General features: G+C 48.7%; 2 protein-coding genes across 3 annotated transcripts in view; one reads left to right on the forward strand and one right to left on the reverse strand.

The window, feature by feature from the left end:
• The first annotated feature begins 13 nt into the window (after window positions 1-13).
• LOC128405781 (trichohyalin-like) lies at window positions 14-19,125 on the forward strand. Its single transcript, XM_053372723.1, has 9 exons — window positions 14-166; window positions 2,431-2,447; window positions 3,506-3,608; window positions 6,504-6,748; window positions 7,538-7,766; window positions 10,042-10,235; window positions 12,805-13,515; window positions 14,784-15,158; window positions 15,252-19,125. The coding sequence occupies exons 1-9, from the start codon at window positions 157-159 to the stop codon at window positions 18,978-18,980; spliced, it is 5,613 nt and encodes a 1,870-aa protein (XP_053228698.1). The 5' UTR covers window positions 14-156; the 3' UTR covers window positions 18,981-19,125.
• Window positions 19,126-22,764: 3,639 nt separating this feature from the next.
• The window catches only part of HDGFL2 (HDGF like 2), a 34,212-nt gene continuing 31,729 nt past the window's right edge, over window positions 22,765-25,247 (reverse strand). For both annotated transcript variants that reach the window (XM_053372737.1, XM_053372738.1), the window contains exon 16: window positions 22,765-25,077. In XM_053372737.1, the coding sequence (XP_053228712.1) occupies window positions 24,984-25,077 (94 nt within the window). In that variant the 3' untranslated portion in view covers window positions 22,765-24,983. The remainder of the gene's footprint in view (window positions 25,078-25,247) is intronic.

Below are 25,247 nucleotides of genomic sequence, written 5' to 3' on the forward strand. Positions count from 1 at the left end.
CCAACGCCAAGCATCTATGACATCACCCAGCTTGACAACAGCTGCATGGAATTCTGGGAGTATCCTGGGCCCCAAGATCCCATGGAACGAAGGAAGATGCTGCCATGAACCCTGGGCTCCTTTTAGCCCACCCTGCCAGGCCAGAGACCGGAGACCATGGCTAAGGGTGAGTGTTAGGAAAGCGAGAGAGATCGGGGGCCCCCTATTTTGCATTGTTGTTTCGGGGTCGGAAGGACATCTGCAGTGCAACATTCGCCCCTCGACGTGTTGCCTCCGTACCATACATTATAATACCAGAGAGCCAGCGTGGTGTAGTGGTTAAGAGCAGTGGACTCGTAATCTGGTGAACCGGGTTCGCTTCCCCGCTCCTCCACCTGCAGCTGCTGGGTGACCTTGGGCCAGTCACCCTTCTCTGAAGTCTCTCAGCCCCACTCACCTCACAGAGTGTTTGTTGTGGGCAAGGAAGGGAAAGGAGATTGTTAGCCGCTTTGAGACTCCTTTGGGTAGTGATAAAGCGCGATATCAAATCCAAACTCTTCTTCTTCTACATTATAAGCTTGCGGGGTTCCCACTGGCCCTTGTGAGAACAGGGTGCAGCCAGAGTGTTCATACGTTCTTCAGACTTCTGCTTACGGTGCTAAGAACATACAGAGACAGACCATTGGTCCCTGGTAGCTCATAAGAACATAGAACCAGAGTCCCGTAGAGGAGATCACCTGTTGGATCAGGTCATTTGCCCATCTAGATCAACATCATGTTCTCCCACCAAATGGGAGAACCAAATGGTAGACCAGAAAGAGCCCTCTCCTCTCTCCGGCGGTTTCCAGTGGCTATAATAATAACAATAACAATTTATTATTTATACCCCGCCCATCTGGCTGGGTTTCCCCAGCCACTCTGGGCGGCTCCCAACCAAATATTATAAACAATGCAGCATCAGACATTAAAAACTTCCCTAAACAGTTGTCTTTTAAAAGTAAAGTAGTTGTTTATTGCCTTGACATCTGCTGGGAGGGCGTTCCACAGGGCGGGTGCCACCACCGAGAAGGCCCTCTGCCTGGTTCCCTGTAACCTCACTTCTCGCAGCGAGGGAACCGCCAGAAGGCCCTCGGAGCTGGACCTCAGTGTCCGGGCTGAACGATGGGGGTGGAGACACACCTTCAGGTACCCCGGGCCGTTTAGGGCTTTAAAGGTCAGCACCAACACTTTGAATTGTGCTCAGAAATGTACTGGGAGCCAATGCAGATCTCTCAGGACCGGTGTTATGTGGTCCCGGCGGCCACCCCCAGTCCCCAGTCTAGCTGCCGCATTCTGGATTAATTGCAGTTTCCGGGTCACCTTCAAAGGTAGCCCCACATAGAGCGCATTGCAGTAGTCCAAGCGGGAGATAACCAGAGCATGCACCACTCTGGTGAGACCGTCTGCGGGCAGGGAGGGTCTCAGCCTGCGTACCAGATGGAGCTGGTAAACAGCTGCCCTGGACACAGAATTAACCTGTTCCTCCATGGACAGCTGTGAGTCCAAAATGACTCCCAGGCTGCGCACCTGGTCCACGTGACAGCTCTTGAGATATTTGAAGATGGCTTCCTGCAGATTGCAGGTTGCTTGGTCTACTCTCCTACTCTATGTAGGGCTGAAGGCAGTTTGGCAGCCGCCCAGAGTGGCTGGAGAAACCCAGCCAGATAGGCGGGGTATAAATAATAAATTATTATTATTATTATTATTCAGCTTGTGCAGAATTCCAGGTTTCTCACTGGGGCAAGACGGGTTGAGCGTATTACACCAATCCCGGCCTGATTGTGCTGCTTGCTGATTAATTTCCGGGCCCAATTCAAAGTGCTGGTTTTGACCTATAAAGCCTTAAATGGCTCAGGACCGCAATACCTCAAGGATCCCCTCTCCCCATATAAACTGAGTAGCTCTGTATTCATCATCTAAGGCCCTTTGTTTGCCTCCTCCGTGAGAGGTCCAGAGTGTGGCGAAGCGAGAACGGGGCCTTTTTTGTGGTGGCTCCCTGTTTGTGGGATGCTTGTCTGAGAGCACCTTCCCTCTGTAACTTTAGGTACCTGGTGTAACTTTAGGTACCTGGTGAAAACGTCCCTCTTCCACCCGGCCTACCAGTCTGTGTCCTTTTAAATGTGTTTATGGAATGGAGGTTAATGGGTCTTTGGTTTCTATGTTGGGAATTTTGTGTTTTGATTTTGTGTTTCTATGGCTGTAAACTGCCCTGCAATCTTTGGACATGAATTGTGTTACTGGACGTGTTACTGGTGGTTTGATCACAATGTCACTTTCAGCAGGGCTGTAAATAGAAATGCCCGTCAAATTTGACTTGCGGCTGTACATAAATGAATGAATAAATAATAATTTCATTTCCCTTTCACCCTCTCTCTGGAAACCCCGCCCTGGATGACAACCAACGGATGGCAGTGCGAGACAGAGACCAGGTACTTTGGGGGCACAGCAGAGAAAAATGCAACGGCAGATAAGAACTCTGTCCATGCTCAGAGGCGCCAAGTGCTTTTCTTTTATCACAGCTAAGCATTGCATGCCATAGATCAGGGCTTCCTAAACCAGCCTATGAACCCATGAATTTCATTTGTGTGGCCCACAGTGCTCCTGTGGAGAACATCGGGAATTTGAACTCCGTAGGGTTACATGCAATTTATATTGTACAGTCGTCCCTTGGTTGTCGAACACCCTGGAACTTGTACGTTTCGGCTCCCAAACGATCAAAAACTGGAAGTGAGTGTTCCGGTTTTCGAATGATTTTCGGAAGCCAAACAATCAGCACGGCTTCCGATTGGCTGCAGGACGCTCCTGCAGCCAATCAGAAGCCACGTCTTGGTTTCCGAACAGTTCCGGAAGTCGAACAGATAACCAAGGTATGACTGTAATCGAATAAAATAAAAGACGCAATAAAAATGCAATTAAAAAATTGCACAGTGCATTACAATTGTTGCAACAAGCTGGGGTGGGGGAAACCGCCCCTAAACAGCTTTTACATTCTCAGCTCTTTTCAAGTGGTTTATGACAAGAGAGGGGGAACTCCTGCCTTAAATTTAGGACAAATTTGAGCTTCGGTTGCCTGCCTTGTAATTCACATCTCTCTCATGCAAGCAGTTTGCCCCAGATGTAGAATTGTCCATTCCCAAGAACAGAGGTAGGCAGCCTAAAGCCCGCGGGGGTTGTTTAATCTGCCCACGAGCCGCCCGCTCAGCGAGTCTCCGCGCGCTGCACTAAACTGGCGTGGCGCAGCATGGGGACTCGCTTCCGCGATGCCGGAAGTCGCGTCTGCACATGTGCAGATGCTAAAAATTGCGTCTGTGCAGACGCAGACACTGGAAATCACATCTGCACAATGGAAATTGCTCAGTTGTTTATATAAGAGTACAGCTATTGATTTGTCCTTGCTTGGGAACCACGTCGGGCAAAGAGTCCCAAAACCACTTTGAAATGCACTGTGCAGACACATCCTAACAGATCCGTTCCTTGTGTTGGTTAGCTTAGCGAGAGAGAGACGGACAGCCTCGGTTCAGACTCGGTGTCCTTAAGGGATGAGGATTCCAGCATCTTCAATCTGGACCAAGAAGAGGAGGAGGAACAGTGTGAGTAAGGTGAACAGGGGCAAAGCTGCTTATATACATTCCTGAAAGCTTGGGCCATTCCCACTCCCAACGTGATTGGCTGTTTACACTTCCAAGCTGCGAATCATGGCTCAGCGATCAAGGGCCAATGGCAGAGGCCAAAATCCTGAAATGTTCTGTGATTGGACACCATGTATCGAATCAGGAGCTCAGAATCCTTAGTCCAGAATCAAGCTCAGGCAAACACAGACCACTGAATATATAACAGGAAGTCTGTACATTACTTTGCTGAATAGCTGCATTGCAAAAATTGGAGACTTGAGGATTTTGGAAGACACCTGTGTTTCAGTTTTCATATTTTGGGGGGAAGTGCAAACTGGGCACATTTGCCTTTTAAATGCACATGAAGTCCTATTTCTTCCTCCATCCCTAACGGAGACCCCTGTTATAAGAATTCTAAGGTGTCAAATATGAAATAAATGTTCATAAGTGCACAAGGTATAAACCACGTCTGAAATAGTACAGGAGAGCAATTCTTAAGCCATCTTTACTCTTAATGACCCCCAATATTTCCTCTGCAGAAGGAAATATCTTGGAGAAAACTTTCCCAGAAGTTTTTTCCCCATCTACAAATCCTGTCTTGGGGCATATTTTGTGTATGAATAGAGTAGGATTCAAAAACTAAAGTATTTACCATCTCAAAAAGAATGGCCCAGGCTGTCCAGGTAATGCAATCAGTGACCATTCTCAGGTATCCTGGCAGAAAGGACATAAGCAACGTGGTTTCTTTATGTAACTACCAAGTATGGCATGCCTTTCAGGGATCAAATCGTGAACTGAGAGTAAACCTTAATCAGAAAGACTCTTCTGTCTTTATTCTTTAAGGAGGGATTAAAGGGGACACCAGGGACATGGGTGGCGCTGTGGGTTAAACCACAGAGCCTAGGACTTGCCGATCAGAAGGTCGGTGGTTTGAATCCCTGCGACGGGGTGAGCTCCCGTTGCTCCGTCCCTGCTCCTGCCAACCTAGCAGTTCAAAAGCACCTCAAAGTGCAAGTAGATAAATAGGTACCGCTCCGGCGGGAAGGTAAACAGCATTTCCATGCACTGCTCTGGTTCGTCAGAAGCGGCTTAGTCCTGCTGGCCACATGACCCAGAAGCTGTACGCCGGCTCCCTCGGCCAGTAAAGCGAGATGAGCGGCGCAACCCCAGAGTCGGTCAAGACTGGACCTAATGGTCAGGGGTCCCTTTACCTTTAAACAATAAATTGGCGGCCTGATCCAACAGCCAGTCTGATGTTCACATTTTTATTTGCATGCACTTAAAACGAACAGCAAATCTGCAGTCTGCCCCCTTAATCTCTCCCTGGGATGCTTCCCTAACTTGTTTAACCCAGCCAGGATGTTACAGAGTTAATACAAATTCGGAATTCCCTGGACATGTGAAGAAGGAACAGTGAATCCTGTCCTCCAGGAAGAACATCAGCACCTCAAAGTGCAAGTAGATAAATAGGTACCGCTCTGGCAGGAAGGTAAACGGTGTTTCCGTGCGCTGCTCTGGTTCGCCAGAAGCGGCTTAGTCCTGCTGGCCACATGACCCGGAAGCTGTACGCCGGCTCCCTCGGCCAATAAAGCGAGATGAGCGCCGCAACCCCAGAGTCGTTCGTGAATGGACCTAACTGTCAGAGGTCCCTTTACCTTTTAAAGGGGACACCAGGAAATAATCTTAACTAAGAGATTCAAAGGAATCTGCAAACTCGCTTCCGGTTATATTGAGAATGTGCTCTGCTACATCACTCGCTAGCGGATAATACTTATTAAATATATCCTTTCCTACTATCCTTAACATTTCCACGGGATCGAACAAGTGTGGGAAGTCTCCTGGCTACCAAATTCCCTGTTCAAGTCCGCCAAAACATTTCCCTGCCTTTCCTTGCTTTTCAAATGCCTTTCGTCATTAACAGGGGTGGTGCTCACAGCATACATTTTATTTTATTTTTTTTTGATGAAAAAATTATTTATTGAAATTCATTAATGTCATTATAGATTTAACTTCACACATACACATACATACACTATTAAATTGTATTAATAAATTAGTTCAACCTAGAATGTTAATTTGACCTTCTAATTCCACTTAGATAACAGCTAAGCTAAAATCACATAATGGTACATAAAATAAAACAACAACAAACTGAAGTAAAATAATGTATAGACTTCCCTTCATTTCCCGATAAAGCTGACATTTGTGGTTTTGAATGTACTTATAATTATTACCTTACATTCAATATACTTTCTAATACTTCCTTACAACCTAGCGTACCGGTTTTCCTCTCTTTCTTAGTATTTTATGTACACAGGGTCATTCAAACACGACCATACATAATATGTCGCTGTTATTTTTTTTTTTGTAAGTATCTCTTAAACATTTTCCATTTTTGAGAAAGTAATGGTTTGGTGTTACTTCTTAACCTATTTAAAGCACACAGCTTTCACCTCAGAGAGTCTGGGGGTGATCCAGCCTAAACTAAACTAAAACTAAACTAAACTAAACCTAAACTTAAACCAAAAACAAAAACTAAACTAAAATAATTGCTCAGTAGTTACCGTATTTTCCGCTCTATAAGACGCACCAGACCACAAGACGCACCTAGTTTTTGGAGGAGGAAAACAAGAAAAAAAATATTCTGAATCTCAGAAGCCAGAACAGCAAGAGGGATCGCTGCGCAGTGAAAGCAGCAATCCCTCTTGCTGTTCTGGCTTCTGGGATAGCTGCGCAGCCTGCATTCGCTCCATAAGACGCACACACATTTCCCCTTACTTTTTAGGAGGGAAAAAGTGAGTCTTATAGAGCAAAAAATACAGTAAGTCTCACATGTGCTCAGGCAACTAAACCCTAGATTCCTCTCTCCCCCAGTTCTTTCACCTTCCAGAAGCAGAAGCAGAGATGAGGAACTGGAAGAGTTTGTCGAGGGGGTGGACGAAGGATGGAATACCGACGAACCATCTCCAGAAGTGTCTTTCATCATCCCAGAAGTAGTAACGGACCTCCTTTCGGAGACAGATCTGACAGAACACGTACATCCTCCTAACCCTCCTCCTTCTCTGGAGGGGGTGTTCCGAAACAACCTGTTGGAAGAACCCAATTTCGCAATAGAGTCGGTGCGTTGACCCCAAAGGCCACTTGCGCCAAGGAGCCAAATCCTGCGGTGCCTCCCCCCCGCCCCGGGTAGGGGACGCGAGTGGCGCTGTGGGTTAAACCACAGAGCCTAGGACCTGCTGATCAGAAGGTCAGCGGTTCGAATCCCCACGACAGGGTGAGCTCCCGTTGCTCGGTCCCTGCCCCTGCCAACCCAGCAGTTCGAAAGAACACTAGTGCAAGTAGATAAATAGGTACCACTCCGGCGGGAAGGTAAAGGGCATTTCTGTGCACTGCTCTGGTTCGCCAGAAGCGGCTTAGTCATGCTGGCCACATGACCCGGAAAAACTATCTGTGGACAAACGTCGGCTCCCTTGGCCAGTAAAGCAAGATGAGCGCTGCAACCCCTGAGTCGTCCGCGACTAGACCTAACGGTCAGGGGTATCTTTACCTTTACCTTAAACCGCTTTGAGGTTTTTCTTTAAAATATAAAGCGGTATAGAAATGAATTAAATAATAATAATACACTGATACCTCGGGTTAGAGACACTTCAGGTTACAGACTCCGCTAACCCAGAAATATTACCTCAGGTTAAGAACTTTGCTTCAGGATGAGAACAGAAATCGTGCTCCGGCGGTGCGGCGGCAGCGGGAGGCCCCATTAGCTAACGTGGTGCTTCAGGTTAAGAACAGTTTCAGGCTAAGAACGGACCTCCGGAACAAATTAAGTTCTTAACCCGAGGTACCACTGTAATAATAGATAATCAGTCCATCGACAGCACATGAATTCCTCCACTCTCTTTCACCTTCAGGTCTTGGGAGAAATGAGAGCAAATATCTTGACGGCGGCAGAGGAGGAAGCGAGGGCCCTGGCTAGCGAATTAAGGGACGACGAGGACGAAGACGACAACAGAGAATGTGAACCACACAACGTCATGACCTGCAGGGTATGCCAGCTGTTTGTGCGAACCGTCGACAGGCTGTTGGACAAGTCGGAGGAGCTAATGGATCATTACCTACCTCTTACCGAAGAGGAGATCGGTAAGTATGTGAGCGTCACACCAGGAGAGAAGGCAGCTGAATCATAGAACCATATACCGTATTTTTTCGCTCTGTAAGACGCACCAGACCACAAGACTGGTGGAGGAAAACAAGAAAAAAAATATTCTGAATCTCACAAGCCAGAACAGCAAGAGGGATCGCTGTGCAGCGAAAGCAGCAATCCCTCTTGCTGTTCTGGCTTCTGGGATAGCTGTGCAGCCTGCATTCGCTCCATAAGACGCACACACATTTCCCCTTACTTTTTAGGAGGGAAAAAGTGAGTCTTATGGAGCAAAAAATACGGTACGTGGTTGGAAGGGTAATCACAGCTAAAGAATCCCTGAACAGACGTTCGACCTCTGTATTAAAATCTCCCACAAAGGAGAGACCACCAGTTCCCGAGGGACATAGCTCACTCGGTTGGAGCATGGTGCCAAATACTAATACTACTAATAATTTATTATTTATGCCCTGCCCATCTGACTGGGTTTCCCCAGCGACTCTGGGCAGCTTCCAGCAAAATGCTGTATTAAAACACTTTTCAAAATAATCTTATTATCATTTATACCCCACCCATCTGGCTTAGGAGTTTTGGAGGCTGAGGTTTCCTTTTTTTAAAAAAAAGGAATGGGACACGTCTTTTGTTGCTTGCCAGGAAATGCAAGCGACCTACCTTTAAATCCACATTGGGTAAACCAAAGTACTGGAGGGGAAGTTATTAAGTCGCTGTGCTGGGTGCAGATGTTGGTAGTCCAAAATATGAGGCAGGCGAAGGAGGCAAACTATTCGGAACGAAGTAGTCATACCTAAGGGACGCGGGTGGCGCTGTGGGTTAAACCACAGAGCCTAGGACTTGCCGATCAGAAGGTCGGCAGTACAAATCCCCGCAACGGGGTGAGCTCCCTTTGCTCGGTCCCTGCTCCTGCCAACCTAGCAGTTCGAAAGCACACCAGCGAAAGTAGATAAATAGGTACCGCTCCGACGGGAAGGTAAACGGCATTTCCGTGTGCTGCTCTGGTTCGCCAGAAGCGGCTTAGTCCTGCTGGCCACATGACCCGGAAGCTGTACGCCGGCTCCCTCGGCCAGTAAAGCGAGATGAGCACCGCAACCCCAGAGTCGGTCACGACTGGACCACCCGCGTCCCCCTTGCTACAAACAGCCCTCCTTTTTGCAGGCACAGTGCAAAGTGTCATCCCATGACTAAAAGCCCTACATGGCTTAGGTCCAAGCTGCCTGAAAGATTGTATTCCATCATACTACTCTGCCCATCCTCCAAGATCCTTGGAAGCCCTTTTCTCAGTCCGGGCACACTCACAGCCATGTTTGTTGGGGATGCGGGAGAGGGCCTTTTCGGTGGTGGCTCCTGCCAGACTTTGCAATTCCCTCCCTAGAGAAACCAGACTGGCTCCCTGCTTGCTGCCTTGTTGCCAGCAGGTGAAGAGACCTTCTCATTCCAACAGGCTTTCGGGGACTGATTGCTTTTAACAAAAGGGCTCGTGCCTGCTCTTTTTATTGAACTTATTTGTATGGTTTTAATCAGGGGAAATGTGGGATATAAATAAATATATATTGATGTCGTCTTCCAGATATTTAGAACAATTCCCATAGTCTGATGGGAGCTTTCATCCAAAACATCTGGAGGACACCTCCATTCAGACTAATCTCTTACACCCTTTAAGGCAGGGGTCAGCAAACTATTTCAGCCATGGGCCAGTCCACTGTTCCTCAGACCATGTGGTGGGCCAGACTATATTTTTTTGGGGGGGGGAATGAACGAATTCCTATGCCCCACAAATAACCCAGAGATGCATTTTAAATCAAAGGACACATTCTACTCATGTAAAAACACGCTGATTCCCGGGTTGTCCGCAGGCTGGATTTAAATTGGGCAATTGGGCCGGATCTGGCCCCCGGGCCCTAGTTTGCCTACCCATGCTTTAAGGCAGTGGTTCTCAACCTCTGGGTCCCCAGATGTTGTTGGACTACAACTCCCATCATCCCTGAGCTCTGGCCTTGCTAGCTAGGGGTGATGGGAGTTGTAGTTCATCAACATCTGGGGACCCACAGGTTGAGAAAGGCTGTTTTAAGGAGTCTTTGCCTAACTTACCCCTTCTGTCCAGAAACTTGGACCCTTCCAAGGAAGGCAGGAAACGAATAAATTTGTGGGTTTTCTAAAGCAATGTGCAGATTGGTGAGGCGGGTGGTCAGGTGTGCTCTGGTTCCTCAATCTCTCTCTGCTTTCCCCAAACCCCTCACCGCTCCCGACTCGGAGCAGGAAATCTGAAGAAAGCTGTCGCGGAGATCGAAGATACGTCCATAGACCACCGGATGCAAGCCTGCCTTGTGAGGATCAACGATCTGTCCAACAAACTCCGTCAAAGGGCCTACATGATGGCACTGAGCAAGCTGCGCTTCACGAGACGCAGTACCCAAGCGAGCATCAATCAGCTCCACGAGACATTGGAAGTGGTATGCCCAACTCTTCTCTCCCCCCATCCCAATTTAACAATCCATCTCTCCCTGCAACATCAATGTGCCTTTGGGATTCTTGTCCATTGAAGGGGTGTGTGTGGAATGCCTTGTTCAGAGGGACCCGGGTGGCGCTGTGGTCTAAACCACTGAGCCTCTTGGGCTTGCCGACCGGAAGGTTGGTGGTTCAAATCCCCGCAACGGGGTGAGCTCCCGTTGCTCGGTCCCAGCTCCTGCCAACCTAGCAGTTCGAAAGCATGCCAGTGCAAGTAGATAAATAGGCATCACTATGGTGGGAAGGTAAACAGTGTTTCAGTGTGCTCTGGTTTCCATCACGGTGTCCCGTTGCGCCAGAAGTGGTTTAGTCCTGCTGGGCACATTACCCAGAAAGCTGTCTGTGGACAAACGCCAGTTCCCTTGGCCTGCTCTGGTTCGCCAGAAGCGGCTTAGTCATGCTGGCCACATGACCCGGAAAAACTATCTGTGGACAAAAGTCGGCTCCCTCGGCCAGTAAAGCGAGATGAGCGCCGCAACCCCATAGTCACCTTTGACTGGACTTAACCATCCAGGGGTCCTTTACCTTTTTACCTAACAGGAGCTCAAGGTTCAGCTACCACCATTGTGGGGGTCTCTGGAATGTCAATCTCTGAGTTAGGGTCCCGGTGACACAAAACAATCTTGACACAAAACAATCACAGTAGCCAGTGAGTAGTGAGTAAAGGCAGAGAGTGAAATAGTAAACATTAAGGTTAAGGATACCCCCCCCCAATCTAACTGGGTTGCCCCAGCCACTCTGGGAAGCTTCCAATAAATTAAAACACAGTGAGACATCAAACATTGAAACTTCCCTATACAGTCGTACCTTGGTTCTTGAATGTATTCTATTCTTGGAGTCCGTTCAACTTCCAAAAATGTTTGAAAACCAAGCTGTGGCTTGCAATTTGCTGCAGGAGCTTTCTGCACTCAATCGGAAGCTGCGTCCGACGTTCGGCTTCCAAAAAACATTCGCAAACCGGAACACTTACTTCTGGGTTTGCGGCGTTTGTGAGCCAAAATGTTTGAGTACCAAGGAGTTTGAGAACCAAGGTACGACTGCACAGGGCTGCTGTCAGGTGTCTTCTAAAAGGCAGCTGTTTATTTCCTTGACATCTGATGTGAGGGCGTTCCACAGGGCGGGCGCCACCACCGAGAAGTCCCTCTGCCTGGTTCCCTGCAGCTTCACTTCTTGTACTGAGGGCACTGCTAGAACACACTTCCTCAACCTCGGCCCTCCAGATGTTTTGAGACTACAATTGCCATCACCCCTGACCACTGGTCCTGCTAGCTAGGGATCATGGGAGTTGTAGGCCAAAAACATCTGGAGGGCCGAGGTTGAGGAAGCCTGTGCTAGAAGGCCCTCGGAGCTGGACCTCAGTGTCTGGGCTGAACGATGGGGGTAGAGACGCTCCTTCAGGTATACCGGGCCAAGGGCTTTAAAGATCAGTACCAACACTTTGAATTGAGCTCAGAAACGTACTGGGAGCCAATGTTGAAAATGAGAAGAATTAGCCATGGAAAATTACAATGTCCCCAAACATCCCCAGCCAGTCTCCGACCTTTCTTGGAACACCGTTGGGAGACGGAAAGAGATTCTACAACCTCTCAGGGAATATCTGAAATCAATGGAACTAAAGGGCGGCTTGAACCCCTGTACCGCGGGTGGCGCTGTGGGTTAAACCACAGAGCCTAGGACTTGCCGATCAGAAGGTCGGCGGTTCAAATCCCTGCGACGGGGTGAGCTCCCGTTGCTCGGTCCCTGCTCCTGCCCACCTAGCAGTTCAAAAGCACCTCAAAGTGCAAGTAGATAAATAGGTACCGCTCCGGCGGGAAGGTAAACGGCGTTTCCGTGCGCTTCTCTGGTTTGCCAGAAGTGGCTTAGTCATGCTGGCCACATGACCCGGAAGCTGTCTGCAGACAAACGCCAGCTGTCTCGGCCTATAGAGCGAGATGAGCACCACGACCCCAGAGTCGGCCACGACTGGACCTAATGGTCAGGGGTCCCTTTACCCTTTACCTTACCAACCCCCATTTGAGCTTTGTTCATGGGCTCCCTATATCCCATCTAACCAGGGAGGGTTTACAAAGAAATGCAGTGGTGGCTGGTCCATTAGGCAGCACTGCTCTACCAACCTCAGCCTGCCTCCACCAGCCAGTCTTCTTACTTAAAATCAGCCCAGGCGGTGGGACTGTCAAGCTTCTTTGTCCTTGGTCCGAGTATTGCCCTCATTAAACTTGGCAAGGAGGAGGAATATGACAAAACAAGGGTTGGTTGGCGCCAAACATCATGGCCTCTGGTTCCACCTCCTTCTGGGTTTCCTGCCCAACCAGACCCAATGGCCACAAGCCACCACGGCTGAAATTGTGTAACAGCAACAACACCTAACATTTCTCACTCGCACAGGGCTCAGCCAGGTCAGAAGTAACAGTCCCAAGTATTTGGTACCCTGGAGAGCTCCTGCAGGGCACAGGTGTGTCCAACTAATTCATTGTGCTATCCTCTTCTTTTTAACCATCCCATGGCCATTTCCAGATTGATCAGGTGCAGCACAGAGCAGAACTGGAGATTGGTCCGTCCAACGAAAGGATGAGCATGATCTGCGTGGAGTGGAGCGCGAGCCCGCGTCGGAATTCTGCCCAAGGGAATGAAGATTTCAGCACTCTGGACGTTGGGGTGCCTCGTGCTCAGAGCACCATGGTCGGGAGAGAAGGACCTGGGGCGCCTCGTGAGCACAGCACCACGATCGAGTGCGAGGAAATCGGGCTGCCTGTTGCTCAGAGCACCATGATCGAGTGCGAGGAAATCGGGCTGCCTGCTGCTCAGAGCACCATGATCGAGTGCAAGGAAATCGGGCTGCCTCGTGCGCACAGCACCATCGTAGAGTGCGAGGAAATCACCTGCTCACAGGTCGAGATGACGCCCACAGAGGTCGAGGTGTTGCCCATACCAATCAGCCCCCCAGAAATAGTTGAGGTGCCACAACCAGCAATCATTATCCCGGTGAACGTTGAGGTGCCGCCCCCACCAATCATCATTCCGGTGAAAGTTGAGATGGCACCCGCACCGATAATCATCCCAGTGAAAGTTGAGATGCCGCCTGCACCCACCAGTCGCCGCAAGAAGGACCCCATCTACAGAGATGTGTCTAACATCACATTAACGGCACCTGGTTGCGATGAGGAGGACGAGATCACCCTACGGATGCGTGACGAGGAAGATGAGAATGACAGCCCTACCTCTGAGGTACCCTTTTCTTCAAATTCTGAGCCACCGTGTTGTTACAAGGGGTTGCCGCTGGAGAACCTTCATGGTCCGTTCCAACTCTACGATTCCATTATCTGCTGAAGTCCCCCTTACCTAAACCACGCTCCTTGGCACATTGTTGTGTTGTGGAAGCGCATCCGAATCTCCCATGAGCCCAAAGCACCACCCACAGATCGCTGCTTCTCTGGGCAAGTTACTGTTCCCGACTTCCAATCTGGGGGCATTTCCGGAACCAGTGACTCTTACTGAGATATGCTCACTTCCAAGGATTTTATCTTAAACTTATCAACCTTTTCTAGCATAAGAACAGTGCCCCCAATTTCAATTCTCGGGGGGAGGGAAACAACCTTAAGTTTGAAGTTTGGGGAACACGGGGTGGTCAAATAAAAGCAGCTTCTCTGTGCAGTTCTCGCAATAACCATGGTGGAGCTGAGAAACCGCGATTCACTACGACGCCAACCTGCCTTCTATTCCTTTACGACCTCAGTTGCTTCTTTTAAAAAGGGCTTATAGACCCTTTGGATTGGACCAGAAAATTCAAGGACTATCAGCCTCCTTCTCCAGGTCTCCAGAGGAAGGATGAGACCTTAGCGGGCAGGCAGTTTTCTTTTATTCAGTACCATTCCATAAAAGATTTCCTTGTTAGCCCCAAAGTGGAAAACCAGTAAGGTCCCAACCAAAGACGAGTGGCAACTTAAGTAGACAGAATATGCACAACTCGCAGACGTATCGAATGTTGTAAACGAAAACTGCTCCTTTCCCCTTATGGGGTCCACAAGAGCCTATATAGAGTTCTTTGTAGGTTCTCCATCGTTCGGAGGAAATAACAGAGGCCAACCAGAGACTATTGAGAAGCAAAGCAGCTAGTAAGCTGGATCTTTATTAAAGCTGTTGCTTCTTCTTTGGCGATCTAATTATCTAATTGATTTTTGATTTTTATTGTTATTTGTGTTTTTATACCGTATTTTATGCTGCTTTTATAATTAAGTGTTTTAAATTTGTTGTTAGCCACCCTGAGCCCAGTTTTTGAACCAGGAAGGGTGGGGTATAAATAAAAAAATATTATTATTATTTATTATAAGGTGCTTCCATGAGCATCTGTCACACCTGTTAAGCTGGTGCTTCGAGCTCAGGGTGAAATGAGGGGGGATACCTTAGGGTTGGATGGAATTCTATTTGGTTTTGCGGAGGCTTCCTTGTGGACAGGGGACTATAAATCTGAACAAGTGTCCTTTCTATTCTGACAGATAGAAGCCAAGACATTGGCAAAGTCCCGAAGCGTGACCCAGAACCTTCAAGGCACGTACGAGAACCTGGTGGCCAGCCTGAAAGACATCCCAGAAGAGCTCCGGAACAAGCTGTCCCAAACCAGCCGGCACATAAGGGAGCTCCACTCCGATTTTGTCTCAGCCCACAATTTTGGAGATTTGGCTGACAATGTCTTGAACAAGAGTTTTGCGATCATGGCTGAAGCCCAGGGCTCCATGGATGAACTGATGGAGTATGCTTTGCAAAGTCCTGAATCTCTCTTGCGGTTGAAGGACTACCTGCCTAACCCAGACATGAAGGAGGAAGAGGTGGTGAAGGATGCTCCCCTTTTCATGGAGAAAGAAGAGGCAGAGGTCCAATCTTTTCACAGTCAGGAGCTGGAGCGGAACTCATTGAAAAGCCAAAAAGGTGGTGATGAGGAAACTTCTTCAAATAAGGAAGAGGAGGTCCAGTCTTTTCACAGTCAGAAGTTGGAGCGGAACTCATTGAAAAGCCAAAAGTCATACCAGCAAAAAGGAGGTGCTGAAGAAACTTCTTCAAATAAGGAAGAGGAGGTCCAATCTTTTCACAATCAGAAGTTGGAGGAGCGGAACTCACTGAAAAGCCAAAAGTCATACCAGCAAAAAGGAGGTGATGAAGAAACTTCTTCAAATAAGGAAGAGGAGGTCCAGTCTTCTCACAATCAGGAGTTGGAGCGGAACTCGTTGAAAAGCCAAAAGTCATACCAGCCAAAAGGTGGTGCTGAAGAAACTTCTTCAAATAAGGAAGAGGAGGTCCAATCTTCTCACAATCAGGAGTTGGAGGAGCGGAACTCGTTGAAAAGCCATAAGTCATACCAGCGAAAAGGTGGTGATGAAGAAACTTCTTCAAATAAGGAAGAGGAGGTCCAGTCTTCTCACAATCAGGAGTTGGAGCGGAACTCGTTGAAAAGCCAAAAGTCATACCAGCGAAAAGGTGGTGATGAAGAAACTTCTTCAAATAAGGAAGAGGAGGTCCAATCTTCTCACAATCAGGAGTTGGAGGAGCGGAACTCGTTGAAAAGCCATAAGTCATACCAGCAAAAAGGTGGTGATGAGGAAACTTCTTCAAATAAGGAAGAGGAGGTACAATCTTTTCACAATCAAGAGTTGGAGTGGAACTCGTTGAAAAGCCAGAAGTCATACCAGCAAAAAGGAGGTGATGAAGAAACTTCTTCAAATAAGGAAGAGGAGGTAAAATCTTCTCACAATCAGGAGTTGGAGCGGAACTCACTGAAAAGCCAAAAGTCATACCAGCAAAACGGTGGGGCCAAGGAATCTTCTTCAAATAAGGAAGAGGAGGTTCCACCTTCTGGCAAGCAGAAGACAGAGAAGCAGAACTCACTGAAACTCCAACAGGTCTATGAGCCAAAAGGTGGGGACAAGGGAACTTCTACAAATAAGGAAGAGGAGGTTCAACCTTCTCAGAAGCGGGAGATGGAGGGAAGGAGCATCCTCAAAATCCAGCAGGCTTACGACCCAAAAGATTGTGATGAGGAAGCTTCTACAAATAAGGAAGAGGAGGTTCAACCTTCTCAGAAGTGGGAGATGGAGGGACGGAACATCCTCAAAATCCAGCAGGCTTATGACCCGAAAGATTGTGAAGAGGAAGAACCTTCTAACAAGGAGGAAGTGGTCCAACATTCTAGCAAACCGGTGGAGGACATCCTGAAAATCCAGGCAACCTACGACCCCAAGGGTTGTGATGATGAATCCTATATGGTCAAGGATGATGACGAAACTCCTTCTAGAAAAGAAGAGACCCCACCTTCTGGCAAAAAGGAGGCAAAGGAGTGGAATATACTGAAAATCTTGCAATCTTACACACCAAAATTTGCTGATGATAGATGGGAAGAGATGGAGGAGGAGGCCGCACCTACTAGCCAAGAGGAGGACAAAGAGCGGAATATACTGAAAATTCAACAGGCCTATGACCCAAAAGGTTGTGATGAGGAAGCTTCTATGAATAAGGAAGAGGAGGTTCAACCATCTGACAAGTGGGAGATGGAGGGGTGGAGCATTCTCAAACTCCAGCAGACTTACGACCCCAAAGGCTGCGATGAAGAAACACCTTTCAGTAAGGGAGAGGAAGCGGTTCAACTTTCTGGCCAAGTAGTGGAGGACATCCTGAAAATCCAGGAGACCTACGACCCCAAAGGCTGCGATGATGAATCCTATACGGGCAAGGAGGAGAAGGTGTTCCGGACTTCTGGAACACAGGAAGTGGAGAATGACGAAGCTCCTTCTAGGAAAGAGGAGATTCCACCCGCTGGCAAAAAGGAGGCAAAAGAGTGGAAGATACTGAAAATCCTGCAAGCTTACACACCAAAATTTGCTGATGATAGATGGGAAGAGGAGGACGACGACGGTGCACCTACTAGCCAAGAGGAGGACAAAGAGCGGAATATACTGAAAATTCAACAGGCCTATGACCCAATAGGTTGCCTTGAGGAAGCTTCTATGACTAAGGAAGAGGAGGTTCAACCATTTGGCAAGTGGGAGACTGAGGGGTGGAGCATTCTGAAACTCCAGCAGACTTACGACCCGAAAGGCTGTGATGAGGAAGTACCTTCCAGGAAGGGGGAGGAGGAAGTGGTCCAACATTCTGGCAAAGTGGTGGAGGACATCCTGAAAATCCAGGAGACCTATGACCCCAAAGGCTGCGATGATGAATCCTATACAGGTAAGGAGGAGAAGGTGTTCCGGACTTCTGGAACGCAGGAGAACGACAAAACTCCTTCTAGGACAGAGATCCCACCTTCGGGGAAAGAGCAGGCAAAGGACTGGGATATATTTCAAGTCCTGAAAGTTAATATGCCTAAATTTTCCGATGATGAATCACCTTCCAGCAGGAAGGAGATGGAAGTCCTACCTCCCAGCCAAGAAGAGGACAAAGAGCGGAATATACTGAAGATTCAACAAGCCTATGACCCAAAAGCTTGTGACGAGGAAGCTTCTACAAATAAGGAAGAAGTTCAACCTTCTGGTAAGCAAGAGATGGACAGACGGAACATCCTCAAAATTCAGCAGGCTTACGACCCAAAAAGTTGTGAAGAGGAAGCACCTTCCAGGATGGAGGAGGTGGTCCAACCTTCTGGCAAACCGGTGGAGGACATCCTGAAAATCCAGGCGACCTACGACCCCAAAGGTTGTGCTGATGAATCCTATACAGGTAAGGAGGAGAAGGTGTTTCGAACACAGGAGAATGACAAAACTCCTCCTAGGACAGAGATCCCACGTTCGGGGAAAGAGCAGGCAAAGGACTGGGATATATTTCAAGTCCTGAAAGTTAATATGCCTAAATTTTCCGATGATGAATCACTTTCCAGTAGGAAGGAGATGGAAGTCCCACCTCCTAGCCAAGAGGAGCACAAAGAGCGGAATATACTGAAAATTCAACAAGCCTATGACCCAAAAGCTTGTGACGAGGAAGCTTCTACAAATAAGGAAGAAGTTCAACCTTCTGGCAAGCAGGAGATGGACAGACGGAACATCCTCAAAATTCAGCAGGCTTATGACCCAAAAAGTTGTGAAGAGGAAGCACCTTCCAGGAAGGAGGAGGTGGTCCAATCTTCTGGCAAGCCGGTGGAGGACATCCTGAAAATCCAGGCGACCTACGACCCCAAAGGCTGCGATGATGAATCCTACACGGGCAAAGAGGCAAAGGTGTTCCGAACACCCGACAATGACAAGGTGCAGAACGACAAAACTCATTCTAGAAAAGAGGAGAAGGTCCCGCCTTCTGGCCAAGAGGAGGCAAAGGACTGGAAGATACTGAAAATGCTGCAAGCTTACACACCCAAGTTTTCTGAGGGTGAATCGCCTTCTGTCATGGAGAAAGCAGACGTGGTGGTGGCCCCACCTCCTCAAAGAGAGGTGAGGGAGTGGAACATACTGAAGCTCCAACAGGCCTACGACCCAAAAGGGTGCGACGAAGACTCCTCCATCTTCAAGGAGGAGGCCCAGCCTTCTGGCAAACCAGAAATGGAAGGCTGGAACATCCTCAAAATCCAACAGGCCTATGACCCAAAAGGTTGTGACGACGAAAGCCCCAAGGAGGAGTTCCAACATTTCGGCCAGTGGAACCTGCAGGGATATAACATACTGAAGATTCAGCAAGCCTACGACCCCAAAAGCTGCCCTGATGATGATAAATAAGACTCCGAAAGAGAAGAGCTACACGCTTCTGACCCCAATGAAGCCGGCAAACGGGGGTGGATTTCACTCGAAAGGCTTGCCTGCGTTTTCCAAGGGACGGGTCTGGGGCTCAGCCACTAAAATAAGAGAGGCAATTTGGAACTTCGTTTTGGCCATAGATGTGTTTTGCTTGGGCAGTCCCTCCCTCCCCTGCTGGGCCTAGGCCATACAGGACAATGGCCATGGCTGGCTGGTTGTGGTTTCTCCTAAGAGGTACCTGGTGGCTTGACTGTGAGAGTAATTTCCTAACAATGCTAGAAGGTGCTGATGGGTGGGTTTAATAATAATAATAATAATAATAATAATAATAATAATAATAATAATAATAATAATTTATTATTTATACCCCGCCCATCTGGCTGGGCCTCCCCAGCCACTCTGGGCAGCTTCCATAGAAACCAAAAATACAGTAAAATATCACACGTTAAAAACTTCCCTGAACAGGGCTGCCTTAAGATGTCTTCTGAATGTCAGGTAGTTGTTTATCTCTTTGACATCTGCTGGAAGGGCGTTCCACAGGGCGGGCGCCACTACCGAGAAGGCCCTCTGCCTGGTTCCCTGTAGCTTTGCTTCTCGCAATGAGGGAACCGCCAGAAGGCCCTCGGAGCTGGACCTCAGCGTCCGGGCAGAATGATGGGGGTGGAGACGCTCCTTCAGGTATACTGGACCGAGGCCGTTTAGGGCTTTAAAGGTCAGCACCAACACTTTGAATTGTGCTCGGAAACGTACTGGGAGCCAATGTAGGTCTTTCAAGACCGGTGTTATATGGTCTCGGCGGCCGCCCCCAGTCACCAGTCTAGCTGCCACATTCTGGATTAGTTGTAGTTTCCGAGTCAACTTCAAAGGTAGCCCCACGTAGAGCGCATTGCAGTAGTCCAAGCGGGAGATAACCAGAGCATGCACCACTCTGGCGAGACAGTCCGCAGGCAGATAGGGTCTCAGCCTACATACCAGATGGAGCTGGTAAACAGCTGCCCTGGACACAGATTTGACCTGTGCCTCCATGGACAGCTGTGAGTCCAAAATGACTCCCAGGCTGCGCACCTGGTCCTTCAGGGGCACAGTTACCCCATTCAGGACCAGCGAATCCTCCACACCTGCCCGCCTCCTGTCCCCCAAAAACAGTACTTCTGTCTTGTCAGGATTCAACCTCAATCTGTTAGCCGCCATCCATCCTCCAACCGCCTCCAGACACTCACACAGGACCTTCACCGCCCTCACTGGTTCTGATTTAAAAGAGAGGTAGAGCTGGGTATCATCCGCATACTGATGAACACCCAGCCCAAACCTCCTGATGATCTCTCCCAGCAGTTGCATGTAAATGTTTTAAGTCTCTGGGGAGTAGAGGGCCAGACTGTAGGCTAGGTGGGGTGGAGGAATTCCCTCTCACAAAATGGAATGGAATTCCGTCTCAAAGGTGGGCCGTGGGTGGTTTAGCTGAGGTTCCTGCCTTGCAGGGGGTTGGACGAGATGACCCTCACGGCCCTTTTCCAACTCTACTATTTGAAGAGGCAGTGATAGCCACTAGCTCTGATATCTTTAAAAGAAGAGACAAAATTTGTGGAGGAAAAGGCTAGTAACCTGGGGTGACCATCAAACCCAAGTAACACTTCTGAGCACCAGCCGCTGGAAACCACATGGGGTGGGGGGTGAATGCTCTAGTGCTCAAGTCCTCTTTCTGGGACTTCTTATGGGCCACTGTGAGAACAGGCCCCTAAATGGGCCACTTATGTCCTTACTGGACAACTTATCCCCATTTTATTCTCGTAACCCCGCGAGATAGGCTCTTACGCTGTAACTCCCTGCCCTCCCTGTTTCGGTTGCAACTGATGCTTCTTCCGGTACACCCATCCCCTGAATGACATTTTCAGGCAACATTTTCCCTCTGCTTCTGCGTCCTGTCTCTTTTTGGCTGGTTGGAGCCATTTCAGGGGAAAACAAAAACAGAAATGTGGGGGGGGGGGGGGAATCAAGGATTAGAAATGTTACCATAGGAATCAATGGAAATCGTGGACTCGTTATACAAACACTGGCCTGGCAAATGATTTCTAAGGAATGCAGTGTTCAGGAAGCGAGACCTGTGTGTTTTTGTGTGTACAGTGGTACCTCGGGTTACAGACGCTTTGGGTTACAAACTCAGCTAACCAGGAAGTGGTTGCTCCAGGTTAAGAACTTTGCCCCAGGATAGGAACGGAAATCGCGCACCAGCGGGAGGCCCCATTAGCGAAAGCATGCTTCAGGTTAAGAACCGCTTCAGGTTAAGAACGGACCTCTGGAACAAATTAGGTTCTTAACCCGAGGTACCACTGTATATATAATCTGCTGTAGTTCTTATAACAGCATAGCGAGAGCGCACTATAGCTGCGCTGGTTGGGTTCTGAAGGGCACCAGCTTTACAAAAACGGAACTAGAACTTTGATTTTACTACCTAAACATATATAGTGCAATAATTATTAACGACTTGAGACACCATCAAAGCCAGCGTGTGGCTTAAACCACCCGAGTAAACCCCTGTCCGTTTCAACAGGAGCAGATTTTGACCAGGCTGCGTGCCCTTTAGGTTCAACCACTACCACTTCCTTCAAAAGTTTGTTCTGCACTGAAGGAATGGGTTTCCCAAATCTAAAACCTGACTGTGCAGTCAATCTGAAACGGGCCCCAAAACCCCATTTTTCCTTCTCCAAGGGTGCATTAGCTAAAAACCATTAACTTGAGCTCTTGAGCAAATGTATAACAGGAACACAGCTGTATAAACAAAGCTCTCTCCTTTATCAGTCCGTGACGCCTAATGAATGGCCTTGCCAGTTCCAAAGTGGAGGAGGGATGACACATCTGGGTCTTATCTTACATCCTGACCACACTGACGCACAGACCTTGTCAGCCCCCCAGGAACGGCGCCAGGAGTGGTCTTAGAGTTGGTGACCTTCTTACCCCAAGATAAGGAATACAGGAAAAGGAACACCCTTTTATGGTCAAGAGTACAGGAGCAGGAACATCTGTGATGTCAACTTACGTGTATAAGCTTACGTGTCTGGATTCCTGGGGAAGGGGGGAGAGAGTGCCTGGAGGTTATATATACTGCATGGAATCTCTCATTTCTTTGGACTTGCTGTGGACTGACCACGCAAGTGCCTTCTGCTATCCGGAGAGCAGAATAAACTCTTTCTCTGAACCAAAACCTCGGTGTCATTTGACTTCCTTCCTCCCGTCCGGGAGCATCGCTCACCCAACCAATCGGTAAACTCCAATAAGGCTACAGCACTGCTTACCACACCCCTTCCTAAGCTCTGCTTTCAAGAATTCTGCACCAAGGTTACTCCCTCCCAACACTCAGCAATAGAACTCTTCTTCAACCTGTATAAATTACGTAAATTAAACCATTTCTCTTACCTTCCCTATTTTGTTCTTTTTTTCTGCAAGCTGTAAGGAACCACAGCAGGAACTGACCCATCCAGCCACTCTGGAAGTGGTATTTTGTAATTCCTCTTGCAGATGCAATTTGCTATTTCTTGCTTGGAAGCTTGCTTTAACAACAAAGGGTTGTCTCCAATGCCCGTCCTAATTTTAGCAGACCCGCCGAAATTAATGGGCACAGCTCAGTTAGGTTCATTAACTTCAATGGGTCTGCTCTAGCATTGGAAAAGGCCACAAACCTAAAAGGTGAGATATTTTGAAAGCATGATTCTGCAGCCAATTCAGCCGTTCACTCTCCTGTGTTCTACAACTGACAGTCAAAACACTCCTCTTTCTTATCAGACAGGAACATCTTTATTTCACGGTTTCCAAAAACAGAATGGTGCTTCAGACAGTATTTCGGCAGTTTCATCCTCTAATCTGGATTCCGCCTGGATAAAGCAGTTTGGAATTAAGTCTGCTTCAGTTTTTTAAAAAACAGGAATAATCTGAAACTCACGCAGAGACACCCACACCCTACTGTGCTCCAAAAAGCCAAGATTCTCTTCCACTAACCTAAGTAGAGAGAAAAAGAGAGACGCATGGAAACACAGAATTCAGAAGTCCCATGAGCAAGCGTGGCCAAAACAGCCAACCGGCACTCACAGATTGCCCTGTTGCATTTTGGAATTTGCCAAATCAGTAGCAGGAGTGGCGAGCGAGTGGAAAATCAAGAGGACAGTGACATGTGAAGAAACGGCATCTTTGCACCTGTGTGTGCAGGTTTTTGAGCCACGCTGTCACCTGCAGCCTTGGGGGGGGGGGCAGGAAGAAAATCTGTGCTTTCTCAAACTGGCCTGCAAGGCACTGCTAAACGGAAGCCTCTATGATGCATTTGTCAAAGGGGGGGGGGGAGAAGACAGGATAGATGACAGATGAGAGAGAGAAAGGCTGACCTGCCTTGTTTCTCCATACTTTGTCACTCAATTGCTGCCCAAGGTAGTTGCTGGCACTAAGAGCTGGTTGCAGAATTGACTGTGCTGCTTCAGATACCACTCTGAATGCTTCCCTTTGCCTAGGAAGCTAGGTAGCCAGTGTCCTCTCTACTCCCCTGCGGGGTGTGTTTTCTACCTGCGGAGAGGTTTTTTGGTTTGGCTTTTTTTTTTAAGACATAAAAAGACCAACGGCACCACCCGCCCAATAACACAGCATTTGAGAAATGGAAATGCAAAACTGCTCAGCTAGTTTTGCACACACCAATGCGCTGCCTCTCCTCCCGATAGGGTTGAGACCAGTCTTGTGTTCAGGAGAATGAGATGGTAGGATTCTTTCAGGGGAACGCTTAGGGGGCATTCGGACACAACCCACACAAGGAGTTTTGGCTAGGCCGAGGCTGAAAGGCCAACAGCCCAGCGTTCTAGCCAGGCATTCTGCTATCTTTGCAGCAGTGCTTGAGAGAATTATACTGTGCAGAAACTGACCCATATCAGCACAGTAACACTTCTTGAAAGGCCTCTCTATCGTGGCTGGAGAGGGTGGCGAACCAGCAACTATCGTAAGCAGCGGCGTCCCAGGAAGGAGGGGAGGCACAACGGTGACAATAAAAAGAGAGCTGGGAAAACTCATCTAACACAACTCAGAATGGAGGCAAAATCAAAGCTGGATTTTACCATAGAGAAGGAGAACCTTTGGCCCTCCTAGATGTTGCTCAACTACAAATCCCATCAGCTCCAACAAGCATGGCCAACGGCCCACATTGATGGAACCTGTAGTTCTGCAACATCTGGAGCAGCGAGTGATCACTACGCCTTGTTTGAAATGCAAAACAGTCCAGACCCTGCAGAAACAGAATTCGACAGGCGGCACCCTTGAAATCTGAAGCCACGGACCACCACAACCCCGGGGTGATTTAAACACAATCTTTCCCTCCCCTCCATCTCTCTCGCTTTCCCCCCACCGAGAAGAGAGAGAAACTCTAAATAAAGAAGTTTGACAAGGATGAATGGCATTTTCTTTTCATTAAAAAACAACCCTTTATATATTCATTTCACGTCTGTTGAAATCACAAGAGTAAAAGGGGCGGGGTGGGTGGGTGGGTGGGGAGAGACTGGACAGAGAGTGGGGGAAATCAAAAACAGGGAACCAATACAAACATACATCGGTTGTGGGGCTGCCCCAGAAGTTCATAATCCTCCAAGGAGCGATAAGAGGACTGGGAAACGGGAGGGAGAGGGAGAGGAAGAGAAGAGGGCTCAGGGAGGAAGGGATATGACTTAGGAACAAGCTTCCCCAACCAGGTGCCCTCCAGGCACTGCTGGACTCCCATGAGCCCCCAGCTAGCATGGCCAATGGCCACGGGAGATGGGAGCAGAGGTCTAGGAAGCAAAACGGAACCCGCACTCTGGGGGGCACCAAGTCAGGGAAGACCGGCCTAGAACGTCATCTACTGTGTGGCTTGGAAAAGCATCTCTGAAAGACAGGGCAAGGCAGAGACCTCGCCTCCCCGGGGGCTGCAAGCGTCACAACCCGTCCGGCGCTGCTTCTTCGCAGGGGCCTCCCCCCCCCTTGGTTTCAGCTCCCGTCATCTTCCTCCACGGAGTCCGACTCCATGTGGATCGTCTCCCGTTCTGCTCCTGCCCGCTCCGTCGCGGAATAGTCTTGCGTTCTGCAGTAGCACAGAGAGGAAGGGGTTGGGAGACAAGGAGGGACGAGAACCATCTTCTACCACCCCGAGGAAGGAAAACCAAGGTTTGGGGGGCAGGGGGACCCCTTGAGGCGGCTCCGGGGCCTGAGTTAGGTGGGCTAGGAGCCTGACTCTGGATAATGCAGACTCCT

Source organism: Podarcis raffonei, chromosome 18, assembly GCF_027172205.1.
Source record: "Podarcis raffonei isolate rPodRaf1 chromosome 18, rPodRaf1.pri, whole genome shotgun sequence".
Classification (NCBI taxonomy): Eukaryota; Metazoa; Chordata; class Lepidosauria; order Squamata; family Lacertidae; genus Podarcis; species Podarcis raffonei.

Coding starts and splice junctions, on each gene's coding strand:
- LOC128405781 (XM_053372723.1), top strand. Junction 7,767..10,041: donor TCTTACCGAAGAGGAGATCG/GTAAGTATGTGA, acceptor GACTCGGAGCAG/GAAATCTGAAGAAAGCTGTC. Junction 13,516..14,783: donor ATGACAGCCCTACCTCTGAG/GTACCCTTTTCT, acceptor CTATTCTGACAG/ATAGAAGCCAAGACATTGGC.